The 26,237-nt window shown below is 37.8% G+C and overlaps 1 protein-coding gene across 21 annotated transcripts in view; it reads right to left on the minus strand.

The window, feature by feature from the left end:
- ptprk (protein tyrosine phosphatase receptor type K) overlaps positions 1–26,237 on the minus strand; it is a 105,581-nt gene that overhangs the window by 5,682 nt on the left and 73,662 nt on the right. For 3 of the 21 annotated variants that reach the window (XM_005935374.2, XM_005935369.2, XM_005935373.2), the window contains 25 exons: positions 25,530–25,712; positions 24,636–24,755; positions 24,249–24,358; positions 23,940–24,141; positions 23,724–23,829; positions 23,511–23,583; positions 23,187–23,309; positions 22,785–22,859; positions 22,566–22,602; positions 16,741–16,876; positions 13,730–13,759; positions 10,849–11,009; positions 10,252–10,287; positions 7,734–7,745; positions 7,232–7,419; positions 6,696–6,795; positions 5,679–5,824; positions 4,536–4,553; positions 3,942–3,978; positions 3,705–3,802; positions 3,222–3,338; positions 2,788–2,942; positions 2,528–2,663; positions 1,246–1,395; positions 389–562 (listed from right to left, as the gene is read on the minus strand). In XM_005935374.2, coding sequence (XP_005935436.1) covers positions 389–562; positions 1,246–1,395; positions 2,528–2,663; positions 2,788–2,942; positions 3,222–3,338; positions 3,705–3,802; positions 3,942–3,978; positions 4,536–4,553; positions 5,679–5,824; positions 6,696–6,795; positions 7,232–7,419; positions 7,734–7,745; positions 10,252–10,287; positions 10,849–11,009; positions 13,730–13,759; positions 16,741–16,876; positions 22,566–22,602; positions 22,785–22,859; positions 23,187–23,309; positions 23,511–23,583; positions 23,724–23,829; positions 23,940–24,141; positions 24,249–24,358; positions 24,636–24,755; positions 25,530–25,712 — 2,723 coding nt within the window. The remainder of the gene's footprint in view (positions 1–388; positions 563–1,245; positions 1,396–2,527; positions 2,664–2,787; positions 2,943–3,221; positions 3,339–3,704; positions 3,803–3,941; positions 3,979–4,535; positions 4,554–5,678; positions 5,825–6,695; positions 6,796–7,231; positions 7,420–7,733; positions 7,746–10,251; positions 10,288–10,848; positions 11,010–13,729; positions 13,760–16,740; positions 16,877–22,565; positions 22,603–22,784; positions 22,860–23,186; positions 23,310–23,510; positions 23,584–23,723; positions 23,830–23,939; positions 24,142–24,248; positions 24,359–24,635; positions 24,756–25,529; positions 25,713–26,237) is intronic. The other 18 variants (XM_005935378.2, XM_014337835.2, XM_005935382.2 and 15 more) reach the window with 15 other exon arrangements.

Genomic DNA, 26,237 nt, shown 5'->3' on the forward strand with positions numbered 1-26,237 from the left:
TGTGTGTGTGTGTGTGTGTGTGTGTGTGTGTGTGTGTGTGTGTGTGTGTGTGTGTGTGTGCGTGTGTGTGTGTATGTTTTATGTTAGTAAGTTTAAGTGTAGTGTGATATTTTTATCTTCATCATCATTTCAATGTACCTTCATAAAAGTCTGTATCATTTTCAACAAAAATGTGACCGCAGTTTGGGACACCGAGTGTTAAATCTAATCTTTATATAATTGGCATTAAATATACAGAAATTGTGGTAAGAGTAACACATCAGCCGGTTCTGCTGAAAGTCTTTTTGCACATGTACACACAGTGTGAAATGTCCCAAACTACTCTTGCTTGATGTGTTGAAAATAACACAATCTTCCAGTGTGTTCCAGTAACACATTATTGACTTACATCCATCAGAGCAGCATTGATGTAGTTGCTGCTTTCTCCATCTATTGTGATGAGGAAGGGAAGGCATCTATCTGGAGGAAGGCCATCCATAAAGCGGTTCTTATCTTGGTTTCTAGGCAACAACGCAATGCTGCAGTCTTCTGGCTGTGGCTGAGGAGTCACTGAGTTTAATGTCTGGACAGAGAGAGAAATGTATGATGTACGTTAATTAAAAGTGTCAAAAGATTCGAAGAAGGGCTCCATGAAGATAGAAATAGACCCAAAAGCCAAGCTGGTGGGAAAGAAAAACTTGTGTGCATTAAAAATATTTGGTTTCTGGAAGTCACAAGGTTCAGCACTGCAGAGAAAGAATTTGATGAGTTTGAGTATCCAGAAACTCCACATAATTATATTTTTTGTGTGTTAAAACCCATTCATTACATCCAGGAGTAGCAGATGACAACAGCAAGTGGTTCCTCTTGATGTAATAATACACAGCAAATGTCTTAATGCCCATATTGTAAAAAGAATTACACAGCAGAACGGGTTAGAGGAGATTTCATTTTAGGACATGAAGTAGGAATTGTTAAAGTTTTGATTACTGAGTTCCATTTAATATTTCAGTACTAGTTTGTGGGTTTTATTAGTATGTTTTTTAACCATTAGTGAGGTGACCTTTCTTGACAGCAGCTATAATTGTCAGTGTTAGGAAGATTTAGTCTGCTGCGATGCCAGGAACAGAACAGAACAATTGTAAATGAAGAGCGCTCTCAGACTCTGAAGACTCTGAAGAGCCCTCTGTGCTGCTTTACCACTGGCCTACACGCTCCACTTTGAAAGCTCTGGGCGCAAAGTAACAGATTACAGTTTGATTTTACCTGGAACTCATCCTTCAGATGGGAAGAGTTGGTCTGGGAGTCGATGCGGATCAGCTCATAATAAGCTGCTTTGAACTCGCAGACCGGTATGGCTGTTTCTCCACAAAGACAAGCCTCTAGTATGGCGTCGTGAATGAATATGTACTGCTCCTGAAGACATATATTATAATACACATATTATCACATATTCTGCACATTCATATTTCAACATTAGAAAAATAAGAAATACAGCTTTGTATAAGACAAACAAGTGATGCACACACTGTGAGTGAGTGAAGACTGATGAGAGGTGGAGGGATGGATGACGTGATGACTGGTGGTTAGGTGTACTTCACCTGTGAGTCAGTCCATACTGGCAGTTGTGTTTTTAGATCTTTCAAGCAAGTGATGCCAACTTCAATTCAATGATGAGACACAGACTGACCTGCTTTGGTGAACGGCTGTGAATGTACTTTGTTACAATGGGTCTTATAAGATGTTAAATTGTTACTCTGTTACCGGCCAATAGTGCAGAATACTTATGTTGGACATGAAATGTGTCCATGAAAGATTGCATCGACCTGCATTCTGTGAGTCACCAGCCTTCAAGTATGACAAAGAATTTAATAAACTTTTAAAAGTTTGCTTTATGCCATGACCTACAGGCTGTTCTGAACCATGAAGCTTGAAATTACTTTTGCCCCATTGTTACTGCACTGCTTGATAGTTTATATATATGATCTGAATTACTATTTGTGGTCTTTTTAATAGGAAAAACATTTCAAAAATATTAATTTAAAGAATAATAACCACTACAGTCAAAGAAGAATCCTCTTTGTTTGGATGCATATACATATATATTATCTATATTCTGTTTAGAACTAACTCATTTATGCTTCTATTATTCTGCAATTATTATTCTATGTATTAAAAAATGTTTAACAACCACAAATTCAGGCAAATCGGATACACCCATGCAGTGACAGATGAATGTGCTTCCTCAGAGAACAGTTCAACGTGATAGTGATTTTTTTTTTACTAACACAAGAGGGCTCCAGAGTAAGCTTTAAATATGAAAATGATGTATGACTTTTACTTATTGTCAGTGTTACATTCACAGAAGTGAAAGCTGACGAATTGAACTTAATGAGGTGATATTTTCATGCATGCATGGAAAATAGGTAACTACATAAAACCTTGTCACCTCAGCCCGTACCATGCTGATGGCTGAGTTTGAAGTCAAGCTTTCCCTACGTCTATATTAAAAATGTGGATGCAGATGGAGGATGGGTAATGCAGTCACCTCAGTCTGTACCATGTTGATCCTCCTGGAGCGAAGAGCCTTCACACAGTTGTAGATGTCGACCACTCCTTCTCTCTCTGCCATGTCCAACATGATGTCAATGACTATGAAACATCCTGTGCGCCCTGCTCCAGCACTGCAGACAGAAAGTGAAGCACACAAATTTTAACTTTATAGATCTTTCTCTATGTCCGTCATTGGGAGAGAAAACATTTTGTTTTGACTATGCATGTTTATTTTCTAATAATTCATTTTTATACCTGCAGTGGACCACAATTGGCCCAGCAGAAGGTGGATTAGACATTTTAACTCTGCGGATGAAGGAAAGAAGTCCTGTGGCATGATATGGAACTCCATGATCAGGCCAGCCTGTGAAGTGGAACTGCTTGACTTCGCGGACCTCATTGAAACCACGCTGAGTAAAGACAAAAAAAACCCATTTTTAAGTAAAATTTCATGAAATGTGTTTATTCTATAAACACCCTTTCTAGATATGTCTCAAACTTATTAACTGGTTTTGTTGAAGCTACAAGGAGGACGATAAACAAAACCAAACAAGTCTGTGTCAACCAAACTACAGCTAGAGGTGCAGCTACACCTCTACCTGAGTTTTTTTGCATAAATTACATCAAAGCAAAATGCAAAATGAATACAAAATATAAATTTTTGCTAGATTATAACAAGTTTTACTCACCCTCTCCAGTGTAAATGTGCGAACCACATATTCAGCGAGTGGTTCAACCTCCACAAAAGTCACCTTGAAGTCTCCATACACCTCAGCATCATCTGGCCAGTATTTATAGCACTTAACCTAGAAAGAAAAAAAGCCATGAAAAAATTAAGACAAGCTTGAATCAAGGAGCAAATATAGCTTGTTAATGATATTTAATGATATTTAATATGATGCCAATATGAAAAACGCCACTTTTAAACCAAATATGTTATACATAATTTAGAGAGTATATTTTACAGGATTGTTGACAGAGACATCACACTAACATTCTTGCAATTTTCCTACCTAACTGTAAATATACAGGTATTTGCAATAGCACTTGTAAATGCAGTGGACATTGCTGAATTTAAAAAAATGAGATTTGGATAGTTTTGACTAAGTAATAGTAATTTTAATAAAGTTACCAACTGAAATTAACTGAGTGTAGAAAAACGAGCAACTTACCCTTCCAACCTCCACCAGATTGGTTACCATCACAATGCAGGCTGACTGTTCCTGCCAAACCATCCTCCAGAAGTCATACACTGTCTCATGAACAGGACCTACGCATAGATGCAGAGTATACTTTCACTTTATTCTGCTGTAAGTACGGTTACAATTTGTGATTAAATAGTTGCTATGCTATAAAACAGCAGTAATGCAGAATTCCTGCATGTAATTGAGAGTGGTGCAGCATCTTACCCTGTGTAGCAATGTAGTGACTTGGTCTTTGGTACCCCTGCAAACAGAACACCACAGTCCTTAATATGAGCTGAAAACATAATCGTTTTATCACGGCTGGAAATGATAACTTTCTACACTAAACTACCTTACTACCTCACTTTCATCTACAACAGGAGAAAACTTCTGACAGACTGATGAAATTCGTTTTTAGCTGACTCCATACTTGAGTTGCACTGCATACTGTTGAATTCATGTTAAAATGTGCAAAGTTGGTCATCTCATCATTTTTCCTTTCCACTTAAAAACTACTACTTGACATCTACAACAACTGCCAGGTGTGCCGTGGGCTATGACAACCACTTATTAAGTTGTCATTAAAGCAATTAAGACACAAGTGGTGAATATGCATATGCAAATTGACACCAAACAGTGAGATGCAAAGACGGTGGTTGGTGGCCAAGATGAAGTGCGATCAGTCATGCAAAGGATGCCCCAGCATCTCAAAATGGATACACATCATGTCTTGATGCATAAGGACTGGTTCATGGATGTACAGGTGAGCAGGTGTAATTGTTCAGGGGCATTTATGAACAAGACCACAGTGATACTTACATCCCTGTACAGCCAAATCTACAGCCCAAGCCACAGGCAGAAAGAACGAGTGGAAGAAAGAAAGAAAGCACAACAATGTCAGTGAGTGTCAATCAGAAAAAAGAAAAGCTGCATTGACATAATGGAAGTTTGATCAGGACATGCAGAAAAAAAATGTGATCTAAAACTCCAAATTAGACTAAATAGAGAGGACACTCCCTAATGGAATTTGACCATCTTCCATGGAGAGCACAATAGAACCAAAAAGACTCAGAAAGCTGGCATATCACAATCTCATTTAACCACCATCACATACTGATGTTCCAGCTTTCTCCGTCTTTTGGGTGCAGTTCAAATTGTGTGACAGCTGCCTTTGTTGTGCCAACAAAGATTAGGGAGTGCCCACTCTATTCATTCTAATTCTAGCTTAATGTGAGTGGTAGAATGCATGCAAGAGTTTTAATGACAGTAAATTATAATACAGTGGAGCTTATGATAAGCATACTAGCATTAAAAAAGCACAATGTGAGTCGTAGTGACTGGTGTGCAGATGATTGTTGAGAGATGACAGAAAATGGATGAACTGATGAAGACTGTGTCGTGGTTGAATGCAGAAACAATAGGCAAGTAATAGATGAAGCAAAAGATGGAAAATTAATTGTATATAGATGTATAAGGCAGCTGAATAGGTTTGTCGAACAGTTAAAAGTGACTCAAGTCAAGAAAAATGCTAGAAATTAAGCTACCCTTAGAACCTGATTAGCTTAGCTTAGCTTAAAAAACTACTCAAATGCACAAAACTGCTGGGTCCATCCAACAGTAACAAAACCTGCTGACCATCACCTCTAAAGCTCACTAACTAGCACTGTCAGTTCTTAAAGTCACTCCTTTAAATGGATTTCTTTCTGGTCTCCTGGAAAACGAGTTTGCTAAATCCAAATGATGACTTAAAATCCGTTATGTTGTACATATAAATTCAGATAACTTATTCAGTTCTGGACGGACAGGTGAATTGATGGGGAAACTTGAAAGAAAGACAACAAGACCGACACCTGAGACAGACACATGTACTGCATGTATGATGTGTTTTCTGCATGGCTGGATGCATAAAATGGTATGATGAATGACTGGTAGACGCAATCAAGGTATAGAGGCCTGACATACGAGCGAGGGAGTGTGGTTTCGTTGGTTTCGTTGGGAGCCAATAGTAGCATTCGATGCGTTTCCACTTACATCGATGTAGTTGGCGTTGATGTAGTCGGAGGACGGGTCGTCTTCTATGGGCTGCAGAATAACCCTTGAATGGTCATCTAAGAAAACAGTGTGTGAGAGAGCAGCAGAAACAGACAGGTAAGAAAGGTGATTTGCTGTTAAAGAATTTTTATTTCAAGGTTTTCATGGTTTGCTGTTTTTCTGAATTTCGTGTTTTGGCTTTCTATTTTTTTATTCAGTGTGTAGTTGGGATTTAATAAAATAATTTAACAAGGTGTTCGGTTCGGACGGAGTCACACAGAGTAGTCTAGAGACAACTTGGCAAAAATCTGTATTTCCCAATCGGATGGTGAGTCAGAGGTTGTTTTTAGTCGGTAGGTTTACAGTTCTGTATCAAAAACCTTGCGATTTCTTTGGTTGCTAGCAGATTGCTACAGTAATCCGTACTTTGCAAGAAAACACTTGTCTGCCAATCCTCGCTAACTACTCACTGAATGGAAGTGAAACTGTGAAGGAAGGTGGAAGAGTTTTGGTGCAGCAACCTCTTTGTATTGCTTTATTCATTATTTTACATGATAATACAAACAACAGATTATATGTAACGTTCTATATACAAATAAATCATGCCAATAAAATTACAACAGCTGTCAATAAGCATGGTTATGTATGTATGCAAGTAAGTAGCATGAGACCCTTTTGTGACTCAATTTTTCTGAGTCTGGGGACTCAAGGAACACAAGGAAAACTCTTAGAGTCAAGGCAGAGGCTGAAGAGGTGATTGAGCTTTTGAAGATGTTGCTCATTGATTCTTTTATTGTTGCTTACAAAGGTGGTTTTTCTTTGGTCCTGTCTTGATTTTAAACCTTTAATTCTGCGGGCTGTACACTTACTTCTGCTCCCAATTTCTTCTTCTCTTCTTCCTGTAAAGCTCTATGACTTAAAATGCAGTAACGCAGATGTCTTGCTTACATGCTATGATATTCCCGTAGCGGTTTTTGGTACGATTCTGCTCCTTCTTGGCCACGTCCCAGGAGGCCGACTGGCCCTCAAAGAAGCTCTGTATCACCAACAACACACGAAGTAATAAAAATACAATTAGATGTCATGGATCCTTAAAAATAACACTTCTGTACTATTGCATATATCTGAGAGGAAAGTGGTACTTAGGTGCTTTTCGACTTTTGTTCGACTGGTTTGATTCAACTAGCAAATTCTTATTAGACATTAAAATAAAAGGACCATAAAAATGGCTTGTGTCTCATTGATTGTTCAGTCGATGGAGCAGAAGGTACCCTCAAATTAAGAGGCAATTTAGACCTGGTAGTCATTTTTTCATTTTAATGTGAGGCCAAAACATTAAATAGAGCAGTATTGATTTTAGAAATAATACTTCTGTGTCAGCCTCCACATTAAAATACATCATTTCCTGCTACTAATAATACTTTTGCCTCTTCTGTAATTAATATTACAAGCTCTAGTGTCAACAGTACAGATAATAATCTTACTTCATATTCCTCCTTGAAGCCATAGCTGTCAGATGTTTTCATTAGGTTGATGTGCTGCAGGAGATCGGCCACTCTGATGGCTGGGTGGAGCTGTCCTGTCTGATAAGGAGACTCAGTTCCTTCACAGTGATACCGAGGAACATCTAGAAGCCTGCTGTTCTCGGCTGCAGAGCCAGTGTGGTTCTCATCTACAACAGGAGACAAAATAAGGTACGGTTAATTGATAATTCGCAAAATATCTTCCCTTCATTTTATTTTATCTTCATTAATATTTTATTTTATGACCCCTATAATGGGTAACATAGATACCAAAGCATGTAAACTCTTATTTGTACCTTGAAACTGCACGTGTGGAAAGATACTTGTACTGATCTATACAAACACAACAAGCTTTCCCAATCTTCCCAAATCTGTACCAGTTTTTAACTTACAAAAATAAAACAGTGCATTTCCTCAAACCAAACCAAACATTTGCCACTTTGTTTTCTCAGTTTATACTCACCTGTGATTGGAACTACATGTCAAAGCAGCAGGAAAAGAAAAGAGCAAAAAGGGCTAGTCAGACTGCAGGATAAGTGGATTTGTTAGCGAGACTAAAGGTTAGTTTAACAGTTTGGATTTGTTTATAAGGACTTTCCACGATGGATGAAATGGATACAGAGAATTTGTAGATGATGTCGTACAAAAAGGACCAAAAATTGCCACAAGATGCAGAAACTGAAAAACATGAGGAATATCTTAAAATGAATTGTGAGGTGGATGTTCACTGCAATGTCATTTAGTTCACAATAAACAACCACGTTCACAGCAGATTAAAACATTTGTTGCATTCTGCTGTTCTAAACCTTTCAAACACACTGCAAATATATTTAAAGAAGTAAAACATCTGTTTTTTAAATGTGGAATAAAATAACTAACTCAATCCCCAATAAGCAATCAAGAGCTATAGGAGTGCTTCCCAAAAATGTCTCTGTGGTGTAGTAGTTAACACCTTACATGCAAAAGATCCCTGGTTTGAGACTGGGAGGCAAGACAGACCCAGCCACGGAGGGTCACAAGCCTCCATAAGTAGGAAGGATGCCAAATAAAACAAGTGGATCCATCTGCTGTAGTGGGCAAAAGGGAGCAGCTGAAAATACACGTACCGTAAGTGATTCCCAAAGTGTGTTTTTCTGCCCACTTTGTGCACGTCAAGATGTGGGCCATATATGGTGAGAGGTTAAATTGAACTACTATTATAAGCCCGTGTGAGTTATTTATTTGTTTTTATTTATTGTTATTGTTTTTATTTGTTTATATGGCCTGTTTTTAATCAGGAATGTCCCCTTTATCTCATCAATGGTGGAGGAAAGGTTCAAATGGAGCAGTGACCAGCAGGTGGCAAAGCAAAGCTTTTAAGCTTGTACACTACAACCAAATCACTAGGTCGATATCACATCTTTGTAATGAGAAAAGAGGAAATGTTGTAAACTGATGAGAGTTTTTATAGAAGGTTTAGATTAGCATCAAAGATTTTCACACTGGGCTTTTTATACTCCAGGAATGGTTGTGGTATATTGCAGAAATTTAGAGGTATAATTTACATGTGTGAGTACCGCCCCTCTGATTTAATTTTTTTGGATTTTGAAACTTGTACATTGTAGGAGGTAGTTCATTTGGAGGTTATAACTGGGGTTAAACAGTTGCAGAACTTCAAAGTGCGCTGTGGTTAAAATGTGACTTGACAGTTGTAATGTACAGACTGACAGGTTAAATAATGCAGTAGCTCAGGGTTGGAGCAGAAGCGGCTGATTTCATCTTCACCGCTGTTTATTAACTGACACTGTTTATTTCATCCAACGGATGCTTTTCTCTGCTCTGAGGACATGTTAGCTCATTACTGATTGTTAAAGGTTTGTTAAGCCCTCGTCACGGCAATTAACAGTAAACTTGACCCGACACCGCCTCTTAATTTGTTACTTCCTGCTAGTTCTTCTTCCTCTGTGAAGTGATTGGCCAAGACAGATTGTAACTGCAGCCTTCACTCCAAATTAGAGGCTATGGAACAGTTAATTAACACAGTTTGGTGGCACTGTGGTTTGTGAACCCCTTAAGGGTATTTCAGAACTCCACATCATGCTGCAGTGTCAACACTAGACTCAACTACAGATAAACACATTGCACTGCAACACTGAAGCTAGAGAAACATCCAACTAGCCAAAAGCTACATATTTCACGATTCAGACACTCAGAGCAGGGTTTCAGCACAAAACAAGTCCAGGGAATAACACAGATGGTAGATACTCAAGTAGACTTCTAGATCCATTGCACAGAAAAACTTCTGCCAGAGAGACAAGGCTGCAGGCACTAAGTTGTTCAGTGTTGTCACAGATTTAATCAGCAGTCATTTTGCTGTGGCAACATGACAAATTGTCTTCCTCCTTTTAAGCCTTCTTTTCTGTCATTTTTGGGAGACAAAATGGCACGGCTTAAAACAACTCAAAACTGTGGAAATAATGAGGTCTCTAAGGGAGAATGATGGCAATTACTGTGAATATCAATAACTCGCAGCAGGAAACAGAAACCATGGCTGGAATCGGGAATGACTGAACCAAAGGGAAAACGCAGGATGACAGATGAAGTGCTTAGCTGTTGGAGGTTTTTTTTACACCAGACATGTTCTACACAGAGAGTTGGCAGAAAAATATAAAAGATGAACATAAAGCTTTGCCAACTTCACATATTCTAATCTGTTATACCTCTTTAAATTTTCCTTGATTTGTTTTTGGTCTTTTTTTTTTTTCGTCTTTTGAGAATTAAAAACCTAATGCTCCAGAAACATCCAAGAAAGCCATACTTTTGTCAAAGGTCACTATAACATACGTTTGACTATATCCAACAGCTCTAACTATAGACTTCAGTTATGGACACAAAACAGACGGGATAATACGTGCTAGGGTTACGAGCGCAAGGTCTATTTGATGATGGTAGGTGATCACTAGAGGTGATACATGTGACATATCCAACACTAGAAGTCTCACCTAACACAGCAGTGGGAACCAGAGGATCGTTGGGCACTGCAGGAGGAAACACGGCCAGGAAACATTAAAATTTCAGATTTACTAAAGCATAGATGAGGACAACTGAGACAAATCACAAATTCTGGCAAGACCTTACTATTTTCATCTTTTTTTTTTCTCATCGCTGTCATGTATGAGTTCTACATTTATGCTGTCCTGTTTTCACTGTGAGCTGTTGTGAATTGATTTATAGACAGAACCTTAACTAGCAATGATTTAGATACGACTTTGGTCCATCATTTAAGTCTTTTTCCAGGCAAAACAAAATGCAGGTTAGATCCTTGTTTGGCAAACAAATAACTAATTATTTTTCTGCTTATTGTTATAAAAGTGACAATTGAATAAAAAATACTTGATTGCTAAAATATTAACTAATTGCATTAATAATTGTTTGTTGCAGCTTCTGAACAGGAGCTTGGCTGTTGATAAAAATAACCCTGATCTTTGCAAAGATTCATCTCTAATTAGTGTGGACAGAAGATGGATAGGAAAACAGAATGTAAGAGCCATTTAATTAAGGGTTTTTGTGTTTGTAAAACCTTGATTTTATGAACCTACATCTGTTGTTGTAGTTGTGAGAGTCCATAAATGTCACAGCCATGGGGTCCTCGCCATGCAGAGTGCTCTGGTCAGCATAGCTGCGGTCCATAGCGTTCACCATGTGTGTCATTTCCTGCCGTGTTGTTCCAATGGCATCTTTACGTTTTTTTGCCAGTTTCCTGTTAGAGGGAGATAGACAGACAGTCAGGAATTGTGAAAAACAAATACACAAACATGAGGAAGCCTGAAGCCACAGCAAGAACGAGAGAATCTAGCAGCTGGATCACTTTTCGGCTGGGGCTGCTGACTCAAGATGCAGAGTTTGAAACCAACAATATGGAAATGGGAGAAGAGAAGAAAGGCAGGGAGAAAAAAAAGAGAAGAAGGAAAGAGAAGAGAACAAGCAAGGAAGGTAGAGGAGAGGCTTTTTTGTATATGGCAGAATTTAACAGGCTCAGCAAAAGGAGCAAAGGGAAAATACTGCAGCATCTAATTCAAACCAAGGAAGAAGATCTTTTTTTGTAGCTTACAGCTGTCAGATGAAAGCCTCGAAACTTTACCGTTCCCTCCATTTTTACTTGTATGAACCTATTTTACTAGGACTATAATAATAGAAACTAATTACATATTTTTTCAAATTGTATGAATTCTTTGGTTTTCATCTGACAGCAAAGTTCAGGTGAATCCCACTAAAACAGAAGCAAGGATTGAGCTAGAATGCACAGAACCCTTAAGGAAAACCATTTACCAACCAACAGTTATCACCATGTAAATAGTAGAACTTGAACTACTCGTGTCACAAATAGTCAGTTATGAAGGGTGGGACACTGATTTTCAATCTCTTATGCAGCTTTACCAGCTGCTGTGAATTTTAGAATTAAAATGTGTTGCTTTCACAATTTGAAAAACAAACAAACAATCAGAGTAATGAGAAATTACGTTTTATCATCAGTCTGGTACCTGATTAAATAGATATCAAGATCAAATCATTTTCATATTTAATCTTTCGGTGTTTTCAACATACAAAGTTGCAGGGAAACACTTTTAAGGACTTATTATGTCGAGCATGACACATCATGCAGGAACATTATGTACCCAGAGCCGTAGATGCACATCAGTTAAGACAACAGCTCTTAGTTACTAAATTTCTATGCGGTATACAAGAAAATCTCTACAGCTGAAACACAGAGAGCCTGTAGGCAGAGGCGATAACATCGTGTGCATTTTATTGGCTACCAATCAGTTTTTGATTGCTGTCAAACTGATGCAATGTACAGCTCTGACTGATAGAAAGCATGCTGTTTATTGTGCATATTTTACCTCTTGACCCCAACTTACACCATCTCCACCTCTGAGATCACACACACACACTCAGTAGAAACATAGATTGAACTATTGACCAAATGTATCTACTTGTGTGTGTGTGTGTCTGTCATAGAATTACAATATTTGCAAACTATATAAACCACCACATGCTGAGTACTTTCTCAATATGTTGTATATATAAGAAGAAAGGAGAGTGAGAAAGAAAAAGAAAGGTGAAGCTGAGACCAGACCTAGAATGGATCTACTTTTTCTTTTTAACATTGTCATTATTTTCTGATATTCACACTTGAACTGCGAATTAATTTGAAGTTCTGTATGAATTCATAAAAATGCATGAATGTCTAATGAACACGCCTAATTACTAAAATTGCAAATGAATTCCAAGACACCAGGCAGAATGTCTTCACTGATGAGGAACACGTCGAACTTCTTAAGGTGCACTGGAATAAATGGATGGCTTAGACTAGCTATGTTAGGAAAAAAGGAGACACTGTAGAACCAAAATTTTGTTCCTGATAATGTGTTTTAATAGATGTAATATTAGAAAACTGCTACTTAATGGTAAACAGTAAAATGCAGTGGTTGTAGCAAGTTCAAAAAAATTCAGCAAAGCAGTCATCCTAGTTTAGAAAGAAATGTTTCATTAAACTACTCCACGGGAACGTTAAGGTACAGTCCTGCATTGATACTCAGCACATCTTGATTTTTAGTCTGGTGATTGTGAATAAAAAGAAGCAATGAGAGTGAATTAAAATATCTGAGGCAGTACAAATAATTGATTCATGATCCATCTTGGTCAGAGCCCATAATGGCCTGGGTAGAGAAAGACGTAAACCAAAAAAGAAGAAAAAACCATCATAAGAACAACCCACACAAAATCATAGACCACGTATCCCAAATAGGAAACCAACTAGTTCAGATCCACTGACGAGAGAGAGAGAGAGAGACACTGAACATGTGCAGCAGAGCTTTACCATGATACCTGTGACTTGATGGGCGGATGGATGATCACATGACTACATGCACACAAAGAGCTACAAGTCACAAGTGCAGCATTCTTTTTTCAAATAACACGCTCAGGCCTGTGCCGTCCCACTCTGGCCTGCTTGGGTCTGGTTTATGGCCAACTTTGGCCTTCTTAAGCCTGCTTCAGAGCAACTTTGGAGCATGTAGAGGACACCAGGGCTGAGATCAATTCACTCTCAGTTCAGTCCTTCAAATAAATTCTTGCACTCATTCATTGCTTGGACTTTTTAGACAGGAAATCATCAACATTCTCTTGGTAAAAACAAAAAAAAGAAAGACAATTTCGATATTTTGAAAATATCAAAATCATTTAAACAATAAGGAATTAATTGAAATCCTGAACAGATTGACATGAAAGTGAACTGACCCCCTCCCTGGTGAGGCGTCAATGAGGATGACTTTGGCTGGTTGGTCAGAGCTGAAAATGTGTTTTGTCTTGAAAAAAGTATACTGCATCTTTAAAAATAACAACAACTAGCCACTAATAATTCGCCCAATAAGATAACAGCAGCTGGATGAGCTGGTTGTTGATTGGTTGTTTACTTACAGGTAATAAGAGTATGAATAGTAGGTCCTCCTGGGGTTGTGAGCCAATCAGAAAGCAAAGAGTGAGACACAAGGGAATATGCAAATTAGGACAAAACTGTCCTGTCTCAACCAGTAACAACAAAAACAGAAGAAAACACCCTTTGATTGCTAAAACTTGAGGGTCATGCAAGGGGTGCCATATTAGCTAAAGTACCTATTTCTTACTAAGAAAAAAAAAGAACCAAAGGCTAACGCTAAATAAATAGTACAAAACAAGCTACGAAACTTGAATAACAACTCACCAATATCAACCTATCACCATGCAGCCTTTCTTTTCTCTTTTCTTTATTTTTTGTGCCATTTAAAAATATTCATGCAGTATTTTAAAACTTTACTTTTTACTCTAACCCGATGGCCGGATTAGAGATTTAACCCTAATCAGCCAATGATCTTTTTTTTACGCACTCCTACAAAATCCTCGGTGAAAACTAACACAAAGCTATCCAATCTGTAAAACCAGGCAGCTCGCTTCCTGTAAAGCAAGCATGATGTCACTGCAATGTCATCATGTCCCACTATTTTAAAGATGCAGTATTATTGTTCAAAGTCGTAAAGGTTTAATGACAATGAAGATTGATCTCCCCAGAAACCTTTATGGAAGAGAAAACTATTACATTTTTTAAAAAAAATCACAAAAATCTAGAGCACTAGTGATGCATAACTTGTCAAACTTCCAGTAGTAATGTGTGTAAAAATACCAGAATGAACATGTCACTTTAAGTTGTTGCCACAAATTATTTGTGTGTGTTGTAAATGGGAAGTAAATGGGACCACAGTGTGCTGTCTTTGTGTTGTGATTCAAGCTGCTTAAACAAACAGGAGCTCTTGCACTCCTTGTATAAACAGCCTTATTTTATACTATCAAGCATATTTATGTGAAATGCATAACTTCACATTAAGCTTCAAAGCCCCAACAATACCACATACTAAATCCAATCCAATACTCAAGGGATGAAAAAAGTTAAATGAGTAACAGCAATCAAGCCACTGAGTGCACACAGTGTTTCAAATACTGTTAGATGTGACAAAAATAAACACCCTGCAAAACACAGTGGTAGTAGCTCCTGCAAAACACATTTCAAATGGACCATCTACCCTACACTTTAAGCTCAGCTCCTCTGATCATCACTTACAATTGCACTTTCACACTAAAGCTGCAGCATGGACGCTGGCTCGCATTAATTCATTACGCAAATTAGAAGAAAAATATGGAGGTCAGGAGCCACAAGAGCAAAGTTCTCTGATGATGAGAGATCATTACTGGCTGTGATTTAATGTCTGTAATTGTTTTTGATTTGCTGAGTGTAATTATGATTGGTTGTAACTGAGAGACTCTTCCTGGTTGCTCTCTTAAGGCTTGTGCCAAGATGCAGTCCTTCAATTTTTTCAGAGGAAAGCAAAATCTCCTGAGACGTTTTCTTAAATTGAGGATGAGTCATAATAACTAATAGGTAAGCCAAACGATTAATGTGAATAGTTTTACTGAATGTTCAGGGTCTCTGTTAGTGGAAATTAATTATTCTTAATTATTTCTAATTATTCTTTTTCAAGTGTGCACTCCCTCAACTATTGTAAGTAAAAAGTTAAAATCGCAGAAAAAACTAATTTTTTTTAGGAATTGTTAATTATTACATGCATGCTGGCGCATTTACATAAATTATAAATGCAGATGCAAACACATACACATGAGCACACATTCTCCCAAAAGTAGTCAGACAAAATTTAGCCTAATGGAGCTTCACAGTGGATCCAAGACTAAGAAGGTTATATTAAAACGCTGTTTCTTGTCACTGCTTTTCCAACTTTCCAACACTGTTAACGAAATGGTAAAAATCATATTCAGGGATTCATTTATTTCATTAAGGTTCTGATTATCATCATATTTTACTAGTTTTCAAAAATGTCTTGAGATTATACTATGACTGCAGCAATACTGATGTTGTTGTATACATATGTTTTACTCGTAGTGAATGTGGAAAAGTGGGACTAAAACCATGATATTTCATAAACGCAAGGCCGCTATACATGCATATTCCATGAATACGTCTGTGCATTTTCTCTGTATTTTCTACAAAATCTATCAGAGCTTTATTCTAACTTCTGTCTTCATCTACTGTAAAGATGTACCTATTGTAAAGCATGCTCAGGCTGTAACTGTCACTATCCACCACATAGTGGAGCTCTGCACCAAATTAACAATACAGGCCAAACTGCTACACCGACACATCTCTGGTCTCTGATTCTTATCAGAGCTATTGTGCTGTACAAGTAAAAGGTTAGATATTGTATGAATCCGTTTACATTTCCCTTAAAATAACAGCACAACTATAAATGCACAAAACCATTTCAGCAAGCATCTTTTCTTCAGTCTGCTTCACCAAAATCTCCACCTTTGTGCAGAACGGACCTAAGCTTTGCTGCTTCTAAACTGACAAACATGATACTGTTTTGATGATTTTGATGAGTTCATTTAAGCGGTTATGATAAAGCAGATACATAATTTCCTTTTATATTTACTTAAGATCTTTTGATTGACATTTTCTTTCACTCTACCTTTTCCTACTTTCACTTGAGAAAACAGCTGTAATGTGCAAGAACACAATACATTCAGCTCTGACATTTCTTGTACCAGATCATCAAAAATTAAGACAGCATATTTTAAACATAAAACATTTGGGGGGTTTTCACAAGCCTTTAGCCATTTGGTGGGAAATTAAACTTCAGAAAGCGATTGAACTGGTTCTGAGGGGAGATCAACATTTATGGTGGATGGATGGAAGATGGTGTTACTACAGCAAATACTGGACCAACACACAACAAGAGAATGAACTAAGAGCATATTTGTGTGTGTATGTGTGTGCACGCATGCAAGTTGGTGTGTGCATTCAATATTGGTCTTGTAAATATTTACCCTCTTTAATAATCTTCATTGAGCTGCTTTAGTGAGTATTGTTTGCAGTTGTCACTCACCTCTTCTTAACCAGCAGAATGGCTACCAGCACCAGCAGTATGAAAACGAGAACACCAGCACTAATTCCAGCGATTTTCACCACCCGATCCGTCTGCTTAGCAGGGTCGGGAATGACTTCTGGTTCCTCTGTGGCACCTAAGAAAGATGATGACAAAAGACATCAACAAGATGGGAACACAGTAACTACTAAAGGGAAAAAGCATTAAAATCACTGTCCAGTAAGAACACACTTGGGATTATTTGTGCACTCCTGGAAGTTTCAAGGAAAACTGAGTTTTCAAATTGTAGGAGAAATAAATAAATAAATAAAACCTCGAAATGTTGCAAAAAAAGGAAAATTTTAATTGCAACGGTATTTAAAGAGAGTTTTAGAGTTTACTGGACAGTAGAGATTAAAAGTATGTTTATTTTTAACTGTTTATTAGCTAACCAGCTCCTGACCAGTTGATATTCTTCCTATGTTTAAAAAAATGTCTAGTTTCCACCGAAGTAAACGTTTTTAAAAACGAAAATGTTGTGGTCAGGCTCACTAATATTCAAACTCTTTGGAGGTTTTTAGCAGATACACCTGTGGTATCACTTTGAAGCTCCTACATCGTGGGTGTCCATGCTGACCACCCAACCACCTGGTGGTGTGATGACAACACCCCATCAGCTTTTTACGACTGAGGGGTAAAAAATAAAGAAGAGGGGAGAAAAGCGCCAACGACTCCTATGTTATGAGTTTCGATGTTGCATATTTTGCCCACCAGAGGACTCTTTTAAACCTCCCAGTTGGCAACATTGAACCCCGCAAACACAACAACCCACTGATCTGCGCGGAGTTGGGCAGAGCATAAGATGAATAATCTACAACTTGGTCTAACAGCAAATCAAGATTATCTTAGTAACAACTTGTTATCTTAGTAAGGACATATAAATAACTATAATTCGGACTCTTGTGAAAAGCTTCTTTTTGTTTTCAAAACAGCATTCTGAAGAATTAACTAGCCAAATAACACGATCAACCATTTAAGATTTCCAAGAATATACAGCTTTTTCAAACCTAGTCATATCTCTAAACTTATTACTCTGTTGCACTGACTGTAAGGCATATTTAAAAAAGCCCACGTCGCCTCAGGCTAGGAAAGTATACCATCTAAGGAAATATGGTTGTTTTTCTCTTAGGCTGCCTTCACATCAGACAAAATCTAGGTGATTAATTACTAAGGTTCAATTATCCCTGTGCTAAAGTTCAGGCAAATATCAAGCATCTAAATATGCCTTGTAAAGAAAAGTTAAACAGCTGCTAGCACAAATGCCATGGCAACTGTCATTCGAACTGTAAATATAATCAAATATTTCATTTTGGGGGTAATCTGGGTCGCATATTTAAGTACTTAAATCAACAGAAATTTCTTCATTAATATGGTTGCTATGTAATAATGAAACAAAGAGATTGCTTCTACAGCTTGAACTGTATTTGAACATTTTCAGAGCAGGTGTTTTAAAATTGATTCAAGACCAAAAAAAAAAAGGCTATAAAAAGAGATGCATTTCTTGTTGAACTTAAAAATACAATCCTGTAAAAAAAGCAGTGGTAGAGAATCAGTGGAAGCTGACAATGGCCTATACCAGCTTCTATAGCTGGGTCAACTGAGCCAAAAGCACTCACCTTACACAGACATCGGCTTCTCATTTATTTAGTCGCATTATACATGATGGCAAATGTACTACACCGAACTAAATCATCAATCAAATCTGACTCCCAGCAGCAATATTCAAACATTCAAAATAAACATCCCTATAAATGTACACTATAGTAGTGAAAATAACCAACTGAATGTCTATGTGTCTTCTCTGCTGCCTCTTTGGCATCACGGTCTCTTTAGAAAATGCTTTTAAAATGCAATTTAACTGTAGCTGTCCAATGTTTCTGCACCAATGTCACCATATATTGCTTGTAGCCGAACTCATTTCTGCTTCTGATGACTTCAGAGAATTGACTGAACTCCCTGATTTCGTCTGTTTTGGAAAATAATTCACCAGTGACGTTTCAAGCGGAGTGTAGGCTGCAGGGCTTAAATGCTGTTGATCATGGACAGAAAGTCAACAGAAAGACAGAGAGCATCTGTTTTCAGGCTCCCAAGCTCTACTTAGTTGATGTCATCAGAACAGTTCATACTGCAGCGTAAGAACATTATCATGTCTTATGATAATCCAAATAATCCAACTCAGTGACATATGCACAAAATTCAACATAATGCAATACATGCATCAAACAACAACCCACTTCCATTATCAACATAATAAAAATAACACACAAGAATAAAACATTTTTAGTAATGCCTTGACTTCCACAGCCCCACATCAGTCTTAGCACCAAACCAATTAATTCCTAATGTCACTCAACCTAAAGTAAATAGGGTCTATTTTGAGGTCTATTTTCATTGGTGGATAAATACCTATTTGGTGCTTCAGTGAGTTTTTACAGCATCGGGATGGTGTTTGTGTGATCAATCCAAAATAAAATACAATACCCAAAGCAGTGAGGGATCATTGTTGCTCACTAATGTGATTTTAATCGTTTCTGAGCCTGGGCAGCAGAGCTCCATCACAAAGAAAGACTAGAAGAGCCAAGGCCAACGCCCTCCCTCCATCACAATTATCAAAAAAAGCAACCCAGACCTGCACCAAAACGTAATGGATTCTTCCTTCATCTGTCATGTTTTATGAAATTTGGACTAGTAGTTTTTGTGTAATTTTGCTGACAGATGAACAAACAAACAGAAACAGCATACCTCTATCTCAGCTCTCTGTCCGGGCAGAGGGATGAGATAAATCAAGCTTTTACTATGCAGCCAATACTTACTAGGTTTGTTTATGGTAAAAAGTAAAAATCAAGATATTTGAAAACAGAGAATGCTTAAACTGATTATGCAGAAAACTAAGTGTAAAGTTTTATGTTGTTTATATAGCTTAACCACAGCTTGGCATAATGACATTATATTGTCTTTTTTTCTAATTTTGTGATTTTTCATTTTTTGCACTTCTATACCAGCAAATAAAGGGCCCTGCTGAGTAGCTACAAAATCTGTTCATCATCTTAGTGCTGATGTACGAAGGCCAAACTTTATTTTAGATGACTTCCACATGGAACGTCTCACTTCATATAACTATCCAACCAAGAGACTATTAGAAGATCACACAGATAAAATATGTCCAAACAAGACACACCAAAACAACAACAATAATCCTTTAAGGGTTCTCAGCCTAACCTCATAATGTCTGCGGAAGCTCTTAATGTGTGTAAAAATGATTCAGGTCAGTACACTAACACTCACAACTTGCCTGCACACAGGCGCACAAAACGCCCTGCGGCAGGAATGACAATACACAATACCCCGAATGACCTACTATGACCACCATCACTTAATCCTCCCTCCCGGATGCATGGTTGAATGCACATAAACACACATGCAGAGAGACGGAGAGAGTAAAGAAGACACAGTGGTCTGACCTCTCGATCCATTAGTGTGTTGGTCTCTCTTATTATAAAAATCTGAAATCCCCTCTAAAGTCGTTCGGCTTCACTCAGACCTCCCTAGGCTAGAAAGACAGTGTCATTTTATTTTAGCAGCTTTTGGGCAGAGTGACCACCTGTTCAAGAAACTGCAACCACCAGCAATTCTTGAAGTATATGACCCTGCAGAGTTAGTGATTTCACACATTTTTGCCTATTTTAGTGTGCAAACGTCCCACCTATGAGACAACTTTCTCACCCTGTACTCTTTGACGTAAGGAGAACAAAAGTGAACTTGTATTATTTGTAGGGCTTTCTTGATGAAGAGGCATTTTTTATTTTACTCCAAAGAAATCCAATTTTAATAAACCTGACACTTGGAAAAGCACCACACACCACAGAATTTAAAGTCTGAGCTAGTTTGGAATGCCCTCTCTCAATGGGTCCACATATAAATACTTAATCAACTTAACTTAACCAGCAATGATGATTCATTCTATGATCATTAAGGCTGATTGTCCTCAAAATGATGTCACTTTTATTGAGTAGCTTTATGAGCTGTCTGCACTTGAAGGTCAAAGAAGAGAAGTTCAGAAAGGCATTACACTCCACCTTGCTTTCTTGCTACAATAATGCACATTGTGCAAGAAAAAGGACGTAACTCATGAACTGATTCTATTTCCGATCTTATTAGTTTTCTGCGATATCTGATGTAAACCTTCTACTTATCACAAGCTTTCATACTGATATTAAAAAGTACACCAAAATAACAAAAACACTAGAATAATCTATGGAGATTAATGAAGCTTGTAATTGCTTGAGAGCATCACCTTAACTACACAATAATAATACTACTAAGTTTCTGCCATGCTTTAAGGAATTATGTTCTGCTTTAATCTTTAATAAAGCAATAAAAAGAAGATTAGTGAACTAATAATTATTTCCTCTTAAAATTGCTGTATCACTACATTTGTGTTGTCATAAAAACAAGAAAAAACTGGTGTGAAATAATTATAGGGCAGTTATAGTTTTAGCAAAAGTGGGAACATTTTGTATTCATTTAAATTTTACCTTGTAGTTCTACATTACAAGTCGAATAAACACTGAAATGCCTGCGCAGTCATTTGAAGCTCAACTCTGCTGGTTACACAACAGTGTGAGGATGTCAGTTTCATTCAAAATATAATGTGTTTATCCTTATTCCTACTCCACACAGATAAACTCTGATCCATCAGCCGCATTTCTAAAAATCTTTCCTCAAAATAGTGTGTGTGCATTTTTGTGCACATGCGCTTATGTGTGTAGTGCCCGGGGATTAACTCCACACCGTTTAAAACCATCTGATAATCTATTAACATGGCAAAAACCTGGTAAAGACCCGACATTTAGACTCAGCGCGCACCAACACACATTTCTTTCAATGCCATGCACAAGCGCAATACTGTTTTCTGTAATGCTCTTAAACCAGAAACAATTTCCATTTGACAAACCTCCATGGGAATAAAGGGCAGACCAGAGGAAAAACACAATAATAAACTGATTAAGGCTGGAGTAAGCAAATTTTTTTGGTATCATTGGACCAAAGAAATGCTTATAAACATTTTAGCATATTGTGGGAAATAAATTCGTGCACCTCCCCTCCACTCCGATTTCACTCTTTATAAAGGCTGGCTTGTAACAAGAGACTTTGGCCATTCACAGCTGGTCCCTTTAGATCAGATCAGAGTAGTTTAAAAAACAAAAAAAAACTATGTAATGGGAATAAGAGCTTCATTGGACTCATGTGAGTATTTTCAGCTGGGAAAGTGGGATTTTAATTCCATGTGAATTCCAAAGTCAGCAATGACTCACTTTAAAACAGAAGTGTAAGAAGTATGTGAATGGGTCCGTGCTTGTCTGGTGGGAGGAGGATAGAACAAAATAGCAGAGCTGCAAGAGCTGCATTCCCCTTAGATTTATGCCAAACCCTTGAAGGGGACCTATTACACTCCAACACTTTACTCTTGGACTCTACTACACCAACATTACATTGTTCGAAATCCAAATATTCCACATTTCTCTAATGCTGGGACCTGGCATATCCCCTTAGTTCGTCTGTTCTTACACTGCAGTATGAACTATTCTGATGCGATGACATCAGTTAAGTAGAGCTGAAGCTCCTATTCCTTAAAGACCACCCTCTTTTTAGGCCAACTTTCTTCTGCCCAGGAGTTGCAGGATTTTTTTGTCTTTTTTTGACAAAATATTTTGAAAATATTTTTAGCATTGAAGCTGTTCCTAAGAGTTAAATTAAGATACTGTTAAGGTCAAATGGGTTCTTACGTTTAGCTGCCAGCCTCAGACACTGTGTCTTTGTTTCCTGTGGAAAAAAAGACAGAAGGAAGAAACCTTAGTTCCACTAACACACTACAACACGAACCTTGCTCTTAGCGTTTAATATTAAATACTGTACATAATGAGTGTACAGAAGCTGCAACATAATGTAAGTCTATGAGTGCGCCTTTTTGAACCTCATTCAAAAAAATTAAATACACAGCCTACCCTCTCTGTACTGCTGACAGCTTGAAGATAAATGTTGTAGTTCTTCCTTGGAGCCAGAGGTGGATTCCAGAAACCCTGAGGAAAAGAAAGAAGGATCAGTTCACACATGTCTACGATACATTTACAGATTTACAACAAGCAATTTTACTTTTACACTTGGCTGAGAAGGATATCGATATGTAAACATTCAAATTATGTAGCCTTTAAAAAGTATTGCATACAATTTCTATGAACTTTAAGTCGTATCGTTTTTAAAAATAAAACCTCCTGCATAACAACAACTGCCTTCTAGTTCCAGTGAATGTGTTGTGCTGCCATTTACTTCTGTATTTCAGAATTTTTGATAAACACATCTTTTCAAGGCATTACATACATACGGTTTTGTTCAGATTAAAGACTTGCCTGATACGTCTTGTTGTCTCCCACAGTAAAGGGAAGTGGTTCAGGCAGGCTGCTGGGGGACAACTGGGCGGCATAATAATAAGGGGATCCACCGCTAGATGCACTGTGGTAAGAAACTGGGACCTGGAGAAGATGAAGATACGTCTATAAATGTAACTTCAATTAAATGTAAATAAAAAGAGGTATTTTAATAGCAGAGTCAACAAAGCCCATTAATGGAAATTTATTGTTATTTTTTATTCAACTTCAACCATTTACGCTTATAAGAAAAGCTGTAAAAGGGGCATGGGTTTTCAAACATACGTAAAAAGGATTAATAACCACCTGATAACAGTCAGACGAAGCCTGACGGCGTGTCCGCTGAGGATTCACTTCTTCCACCACAATCTGGTACGCACTGTAGACATAGAGACAATATGAGTACAGATGTAATTTTGGTTGTTATTATTTTACTAACACACACATGATTAGTGAAAAGCCTTTGACTGCTTTTGTCATGTGATCTATCCAGTTTAACAGATAACAGAAGTGCTGTACCTTATGGGTGCTCCCTTAGCCTGGGCAGGTTTGAGCAGGACAGTGATAGTTGTTGCAGTTTCATTCAGGAAGGCCTCTTGACCATCGTACTCGTCTATTGTCGGAGCTGAAAAGAGAATATGAGGCTGCATAAGTGTAGCTCTAACCTCTTGCTGTCTAAATGTGATATTAAAAATTTTTGAGTCAACAGCACATATTAAAATGTATTTTTTCCACCTGAAATATTAGTTGTCACATTGAGCGTGGTTGCAGGACCAAACCCTTTAGAGGTCGATGCTCGTATAGACAGCTGGTATGTGACACCTGGGTGGAGCTGAGAAAACATGTGATGGGAGGCGTTTGAAGGCAGTGATACTGTGAGCCCTGGTCGTTGCAGAGGCACCGAAGGGTCAAACGAATGCACGCCACTGTAGCTGATCTGAGTTGGAGTAGAGAAAGCAAAACCATTTTTTTTTATTTGTTTATATTTTTCCAAAGGATTGCTGTGTTAAGTTTGGCCTCTACAACAGCTGCTAATGATAGTACCTCATACTGTATAATGACTCCATTGGGTTCAGTTGGTTCCTTCCAGGAAAGACTTATTGTTTCTTCAGATGGAGTAGCTTTAAGTGACTGACTGGGAACTGGACCAGGAACTGTTAACACACATAAATTCATGCAGTTCTAATAAAATCAACAGTATAATGTTCTGCAAATGAGAAACCAACTGCTAAACAGAAATACACAGATTGAGAACAGGCAGGAGTGACATTCCCAACACATGCAGAAACGAGTTACAGATACTCAAAACACCCTTTGTACAAAACTCCATCTCTTATTGAAAAGTTTGCTATATAAAAAAATACATAAAATGGATAAAAACGTTTGAAATGGGGAAAAGAATAAAAAAAAGGTGTGATATGTGTATCGTACCATCTTCATCGGTTTGTATGATGGTCTCATCACTCTCTTTCCGTCCCTCCGGATTAGTGAGAATCATTTTCAGGCTGACGTTGGTGTAGGGCGGCAGGTTCCCCACCAGGTGGCGTGGTGCTAAGAACAAAAATGGGGTCAACATAAACACACTGCAGAGTAAAATGTCATAACATTTGCAATGTATTTAGGATCAAAACCAATTTTTCTCACTCAGTAATCTGCTGCTGATTTTATAATGGTCTATGTAATGTAAAATCAGAACTTACGTGTTTTTAAATGTATTGTTAGGTGTGAGTACCGGTAATAGTGTGAGAGCTAAAGGCAGTTTACCACTTGTTTGCTTTCACTGTAAAGCCTTATATTTCAAACGAAGGAACAAGAGAGCTGTTGTCATCTGTCTTGAACCTAAATATGTAATTGATTATGTAAATATTGGCTATCACATTTCTGTCAGTCAGCTACTACATTTATTGACTAACGGATCAATAGCTGAGCAGGTCAAACTGAGTGTATGAGAGACATGACTTCAACCAATAATTAATTATTCGTTTTTCAGGGAATGATTCCAACTACTGTACCTACAACCTATGTCCATTCCAATATTCTTCAACATCAGTGCTTCTGATATTATGTCTGGCTTCAAAATGAAGTGGTTGTCAATACTAGTGTCAAGCTCACTGTGAATAAATGATCCACTCAAATTTGAAATTATACTAAATTTCAGCACTTTTAGGGTTGTTACTTTATCAAGTCTTTTTGTACGTCTTTACCCATGTCACAATGAATAAAAAGCAATGTAACACTAGAAAACACCACGACTTCAAATCCTGCATCAATGTCAGTAGCACAGTACGGTAGCACCTTTAAGGTAGGAAGAAAAGTAAGTAGTACCTTTAGGGTCCATGTCCAAACAGTCAGCTTTGCTACGATCGTTGGCAGTCATGTAATGGTAACAGATGGTAACGTTAAAGGTGTGACAGCGGGTGATGTTGTAACCCAGCGATTCCCAGTCCACTGCGATCAAACGCGACCTGGTCTCAGCAATCTTCAGCCTTTTAGGAGTTCGCATAGGTTCTACAAAATAAGAGAAGAAAGAAGATCTGTGATCTATACATGTTGATATAGATCTATATTTTTTCCAATACTGCAACACTCTAATTGCATCCACAGGTAGGACAAAAAAACCCAAATTATTATGCTTTAAGTAATTAACATTTGAGGAAGCTTTTGAACTACTGCATTTCCATGAAGTAACTATGTTGCCAAAATGACCAAGAGGTCTGTGTCAACATTTTTCCTCACTGGACTTTACAAAAACCTATTTCTTCACCACCCTTGTCAATCAACTATTTCTCAAAAGCAATAGCTTCCATAAGGACACGTCGTTTTTTTCTGTCTTTTATGTGTATTCAGACTGTTATTGTCAATATAATCAACTTTCCCTCCTCGGTGCCCAGGGCTTTAATTACCTTAACTGGCTCATTTAGCTGGATCAATAATCCCACAGTGCCTACACACACACACACACACACACACACACACACACACACACACACACACACACACACACACACACACACACACACACACACACACACA

This window comes from Haplochromis burtoni, unplaced genomic scaffold (genome assembly GCF_018398535.1).
Source record: "Haplochromis burtoni strain Fernald_Lab_line unplaced genomic scaffold, NCSU_Asbu1 Contig_92, whole genome shotgun sequence".
NCBI lineage: Eukaryota > Metazoa > Chordata > Actinopteri > Cichliformes > Cichlidae > Haplochromis > Haplochromis burtoni.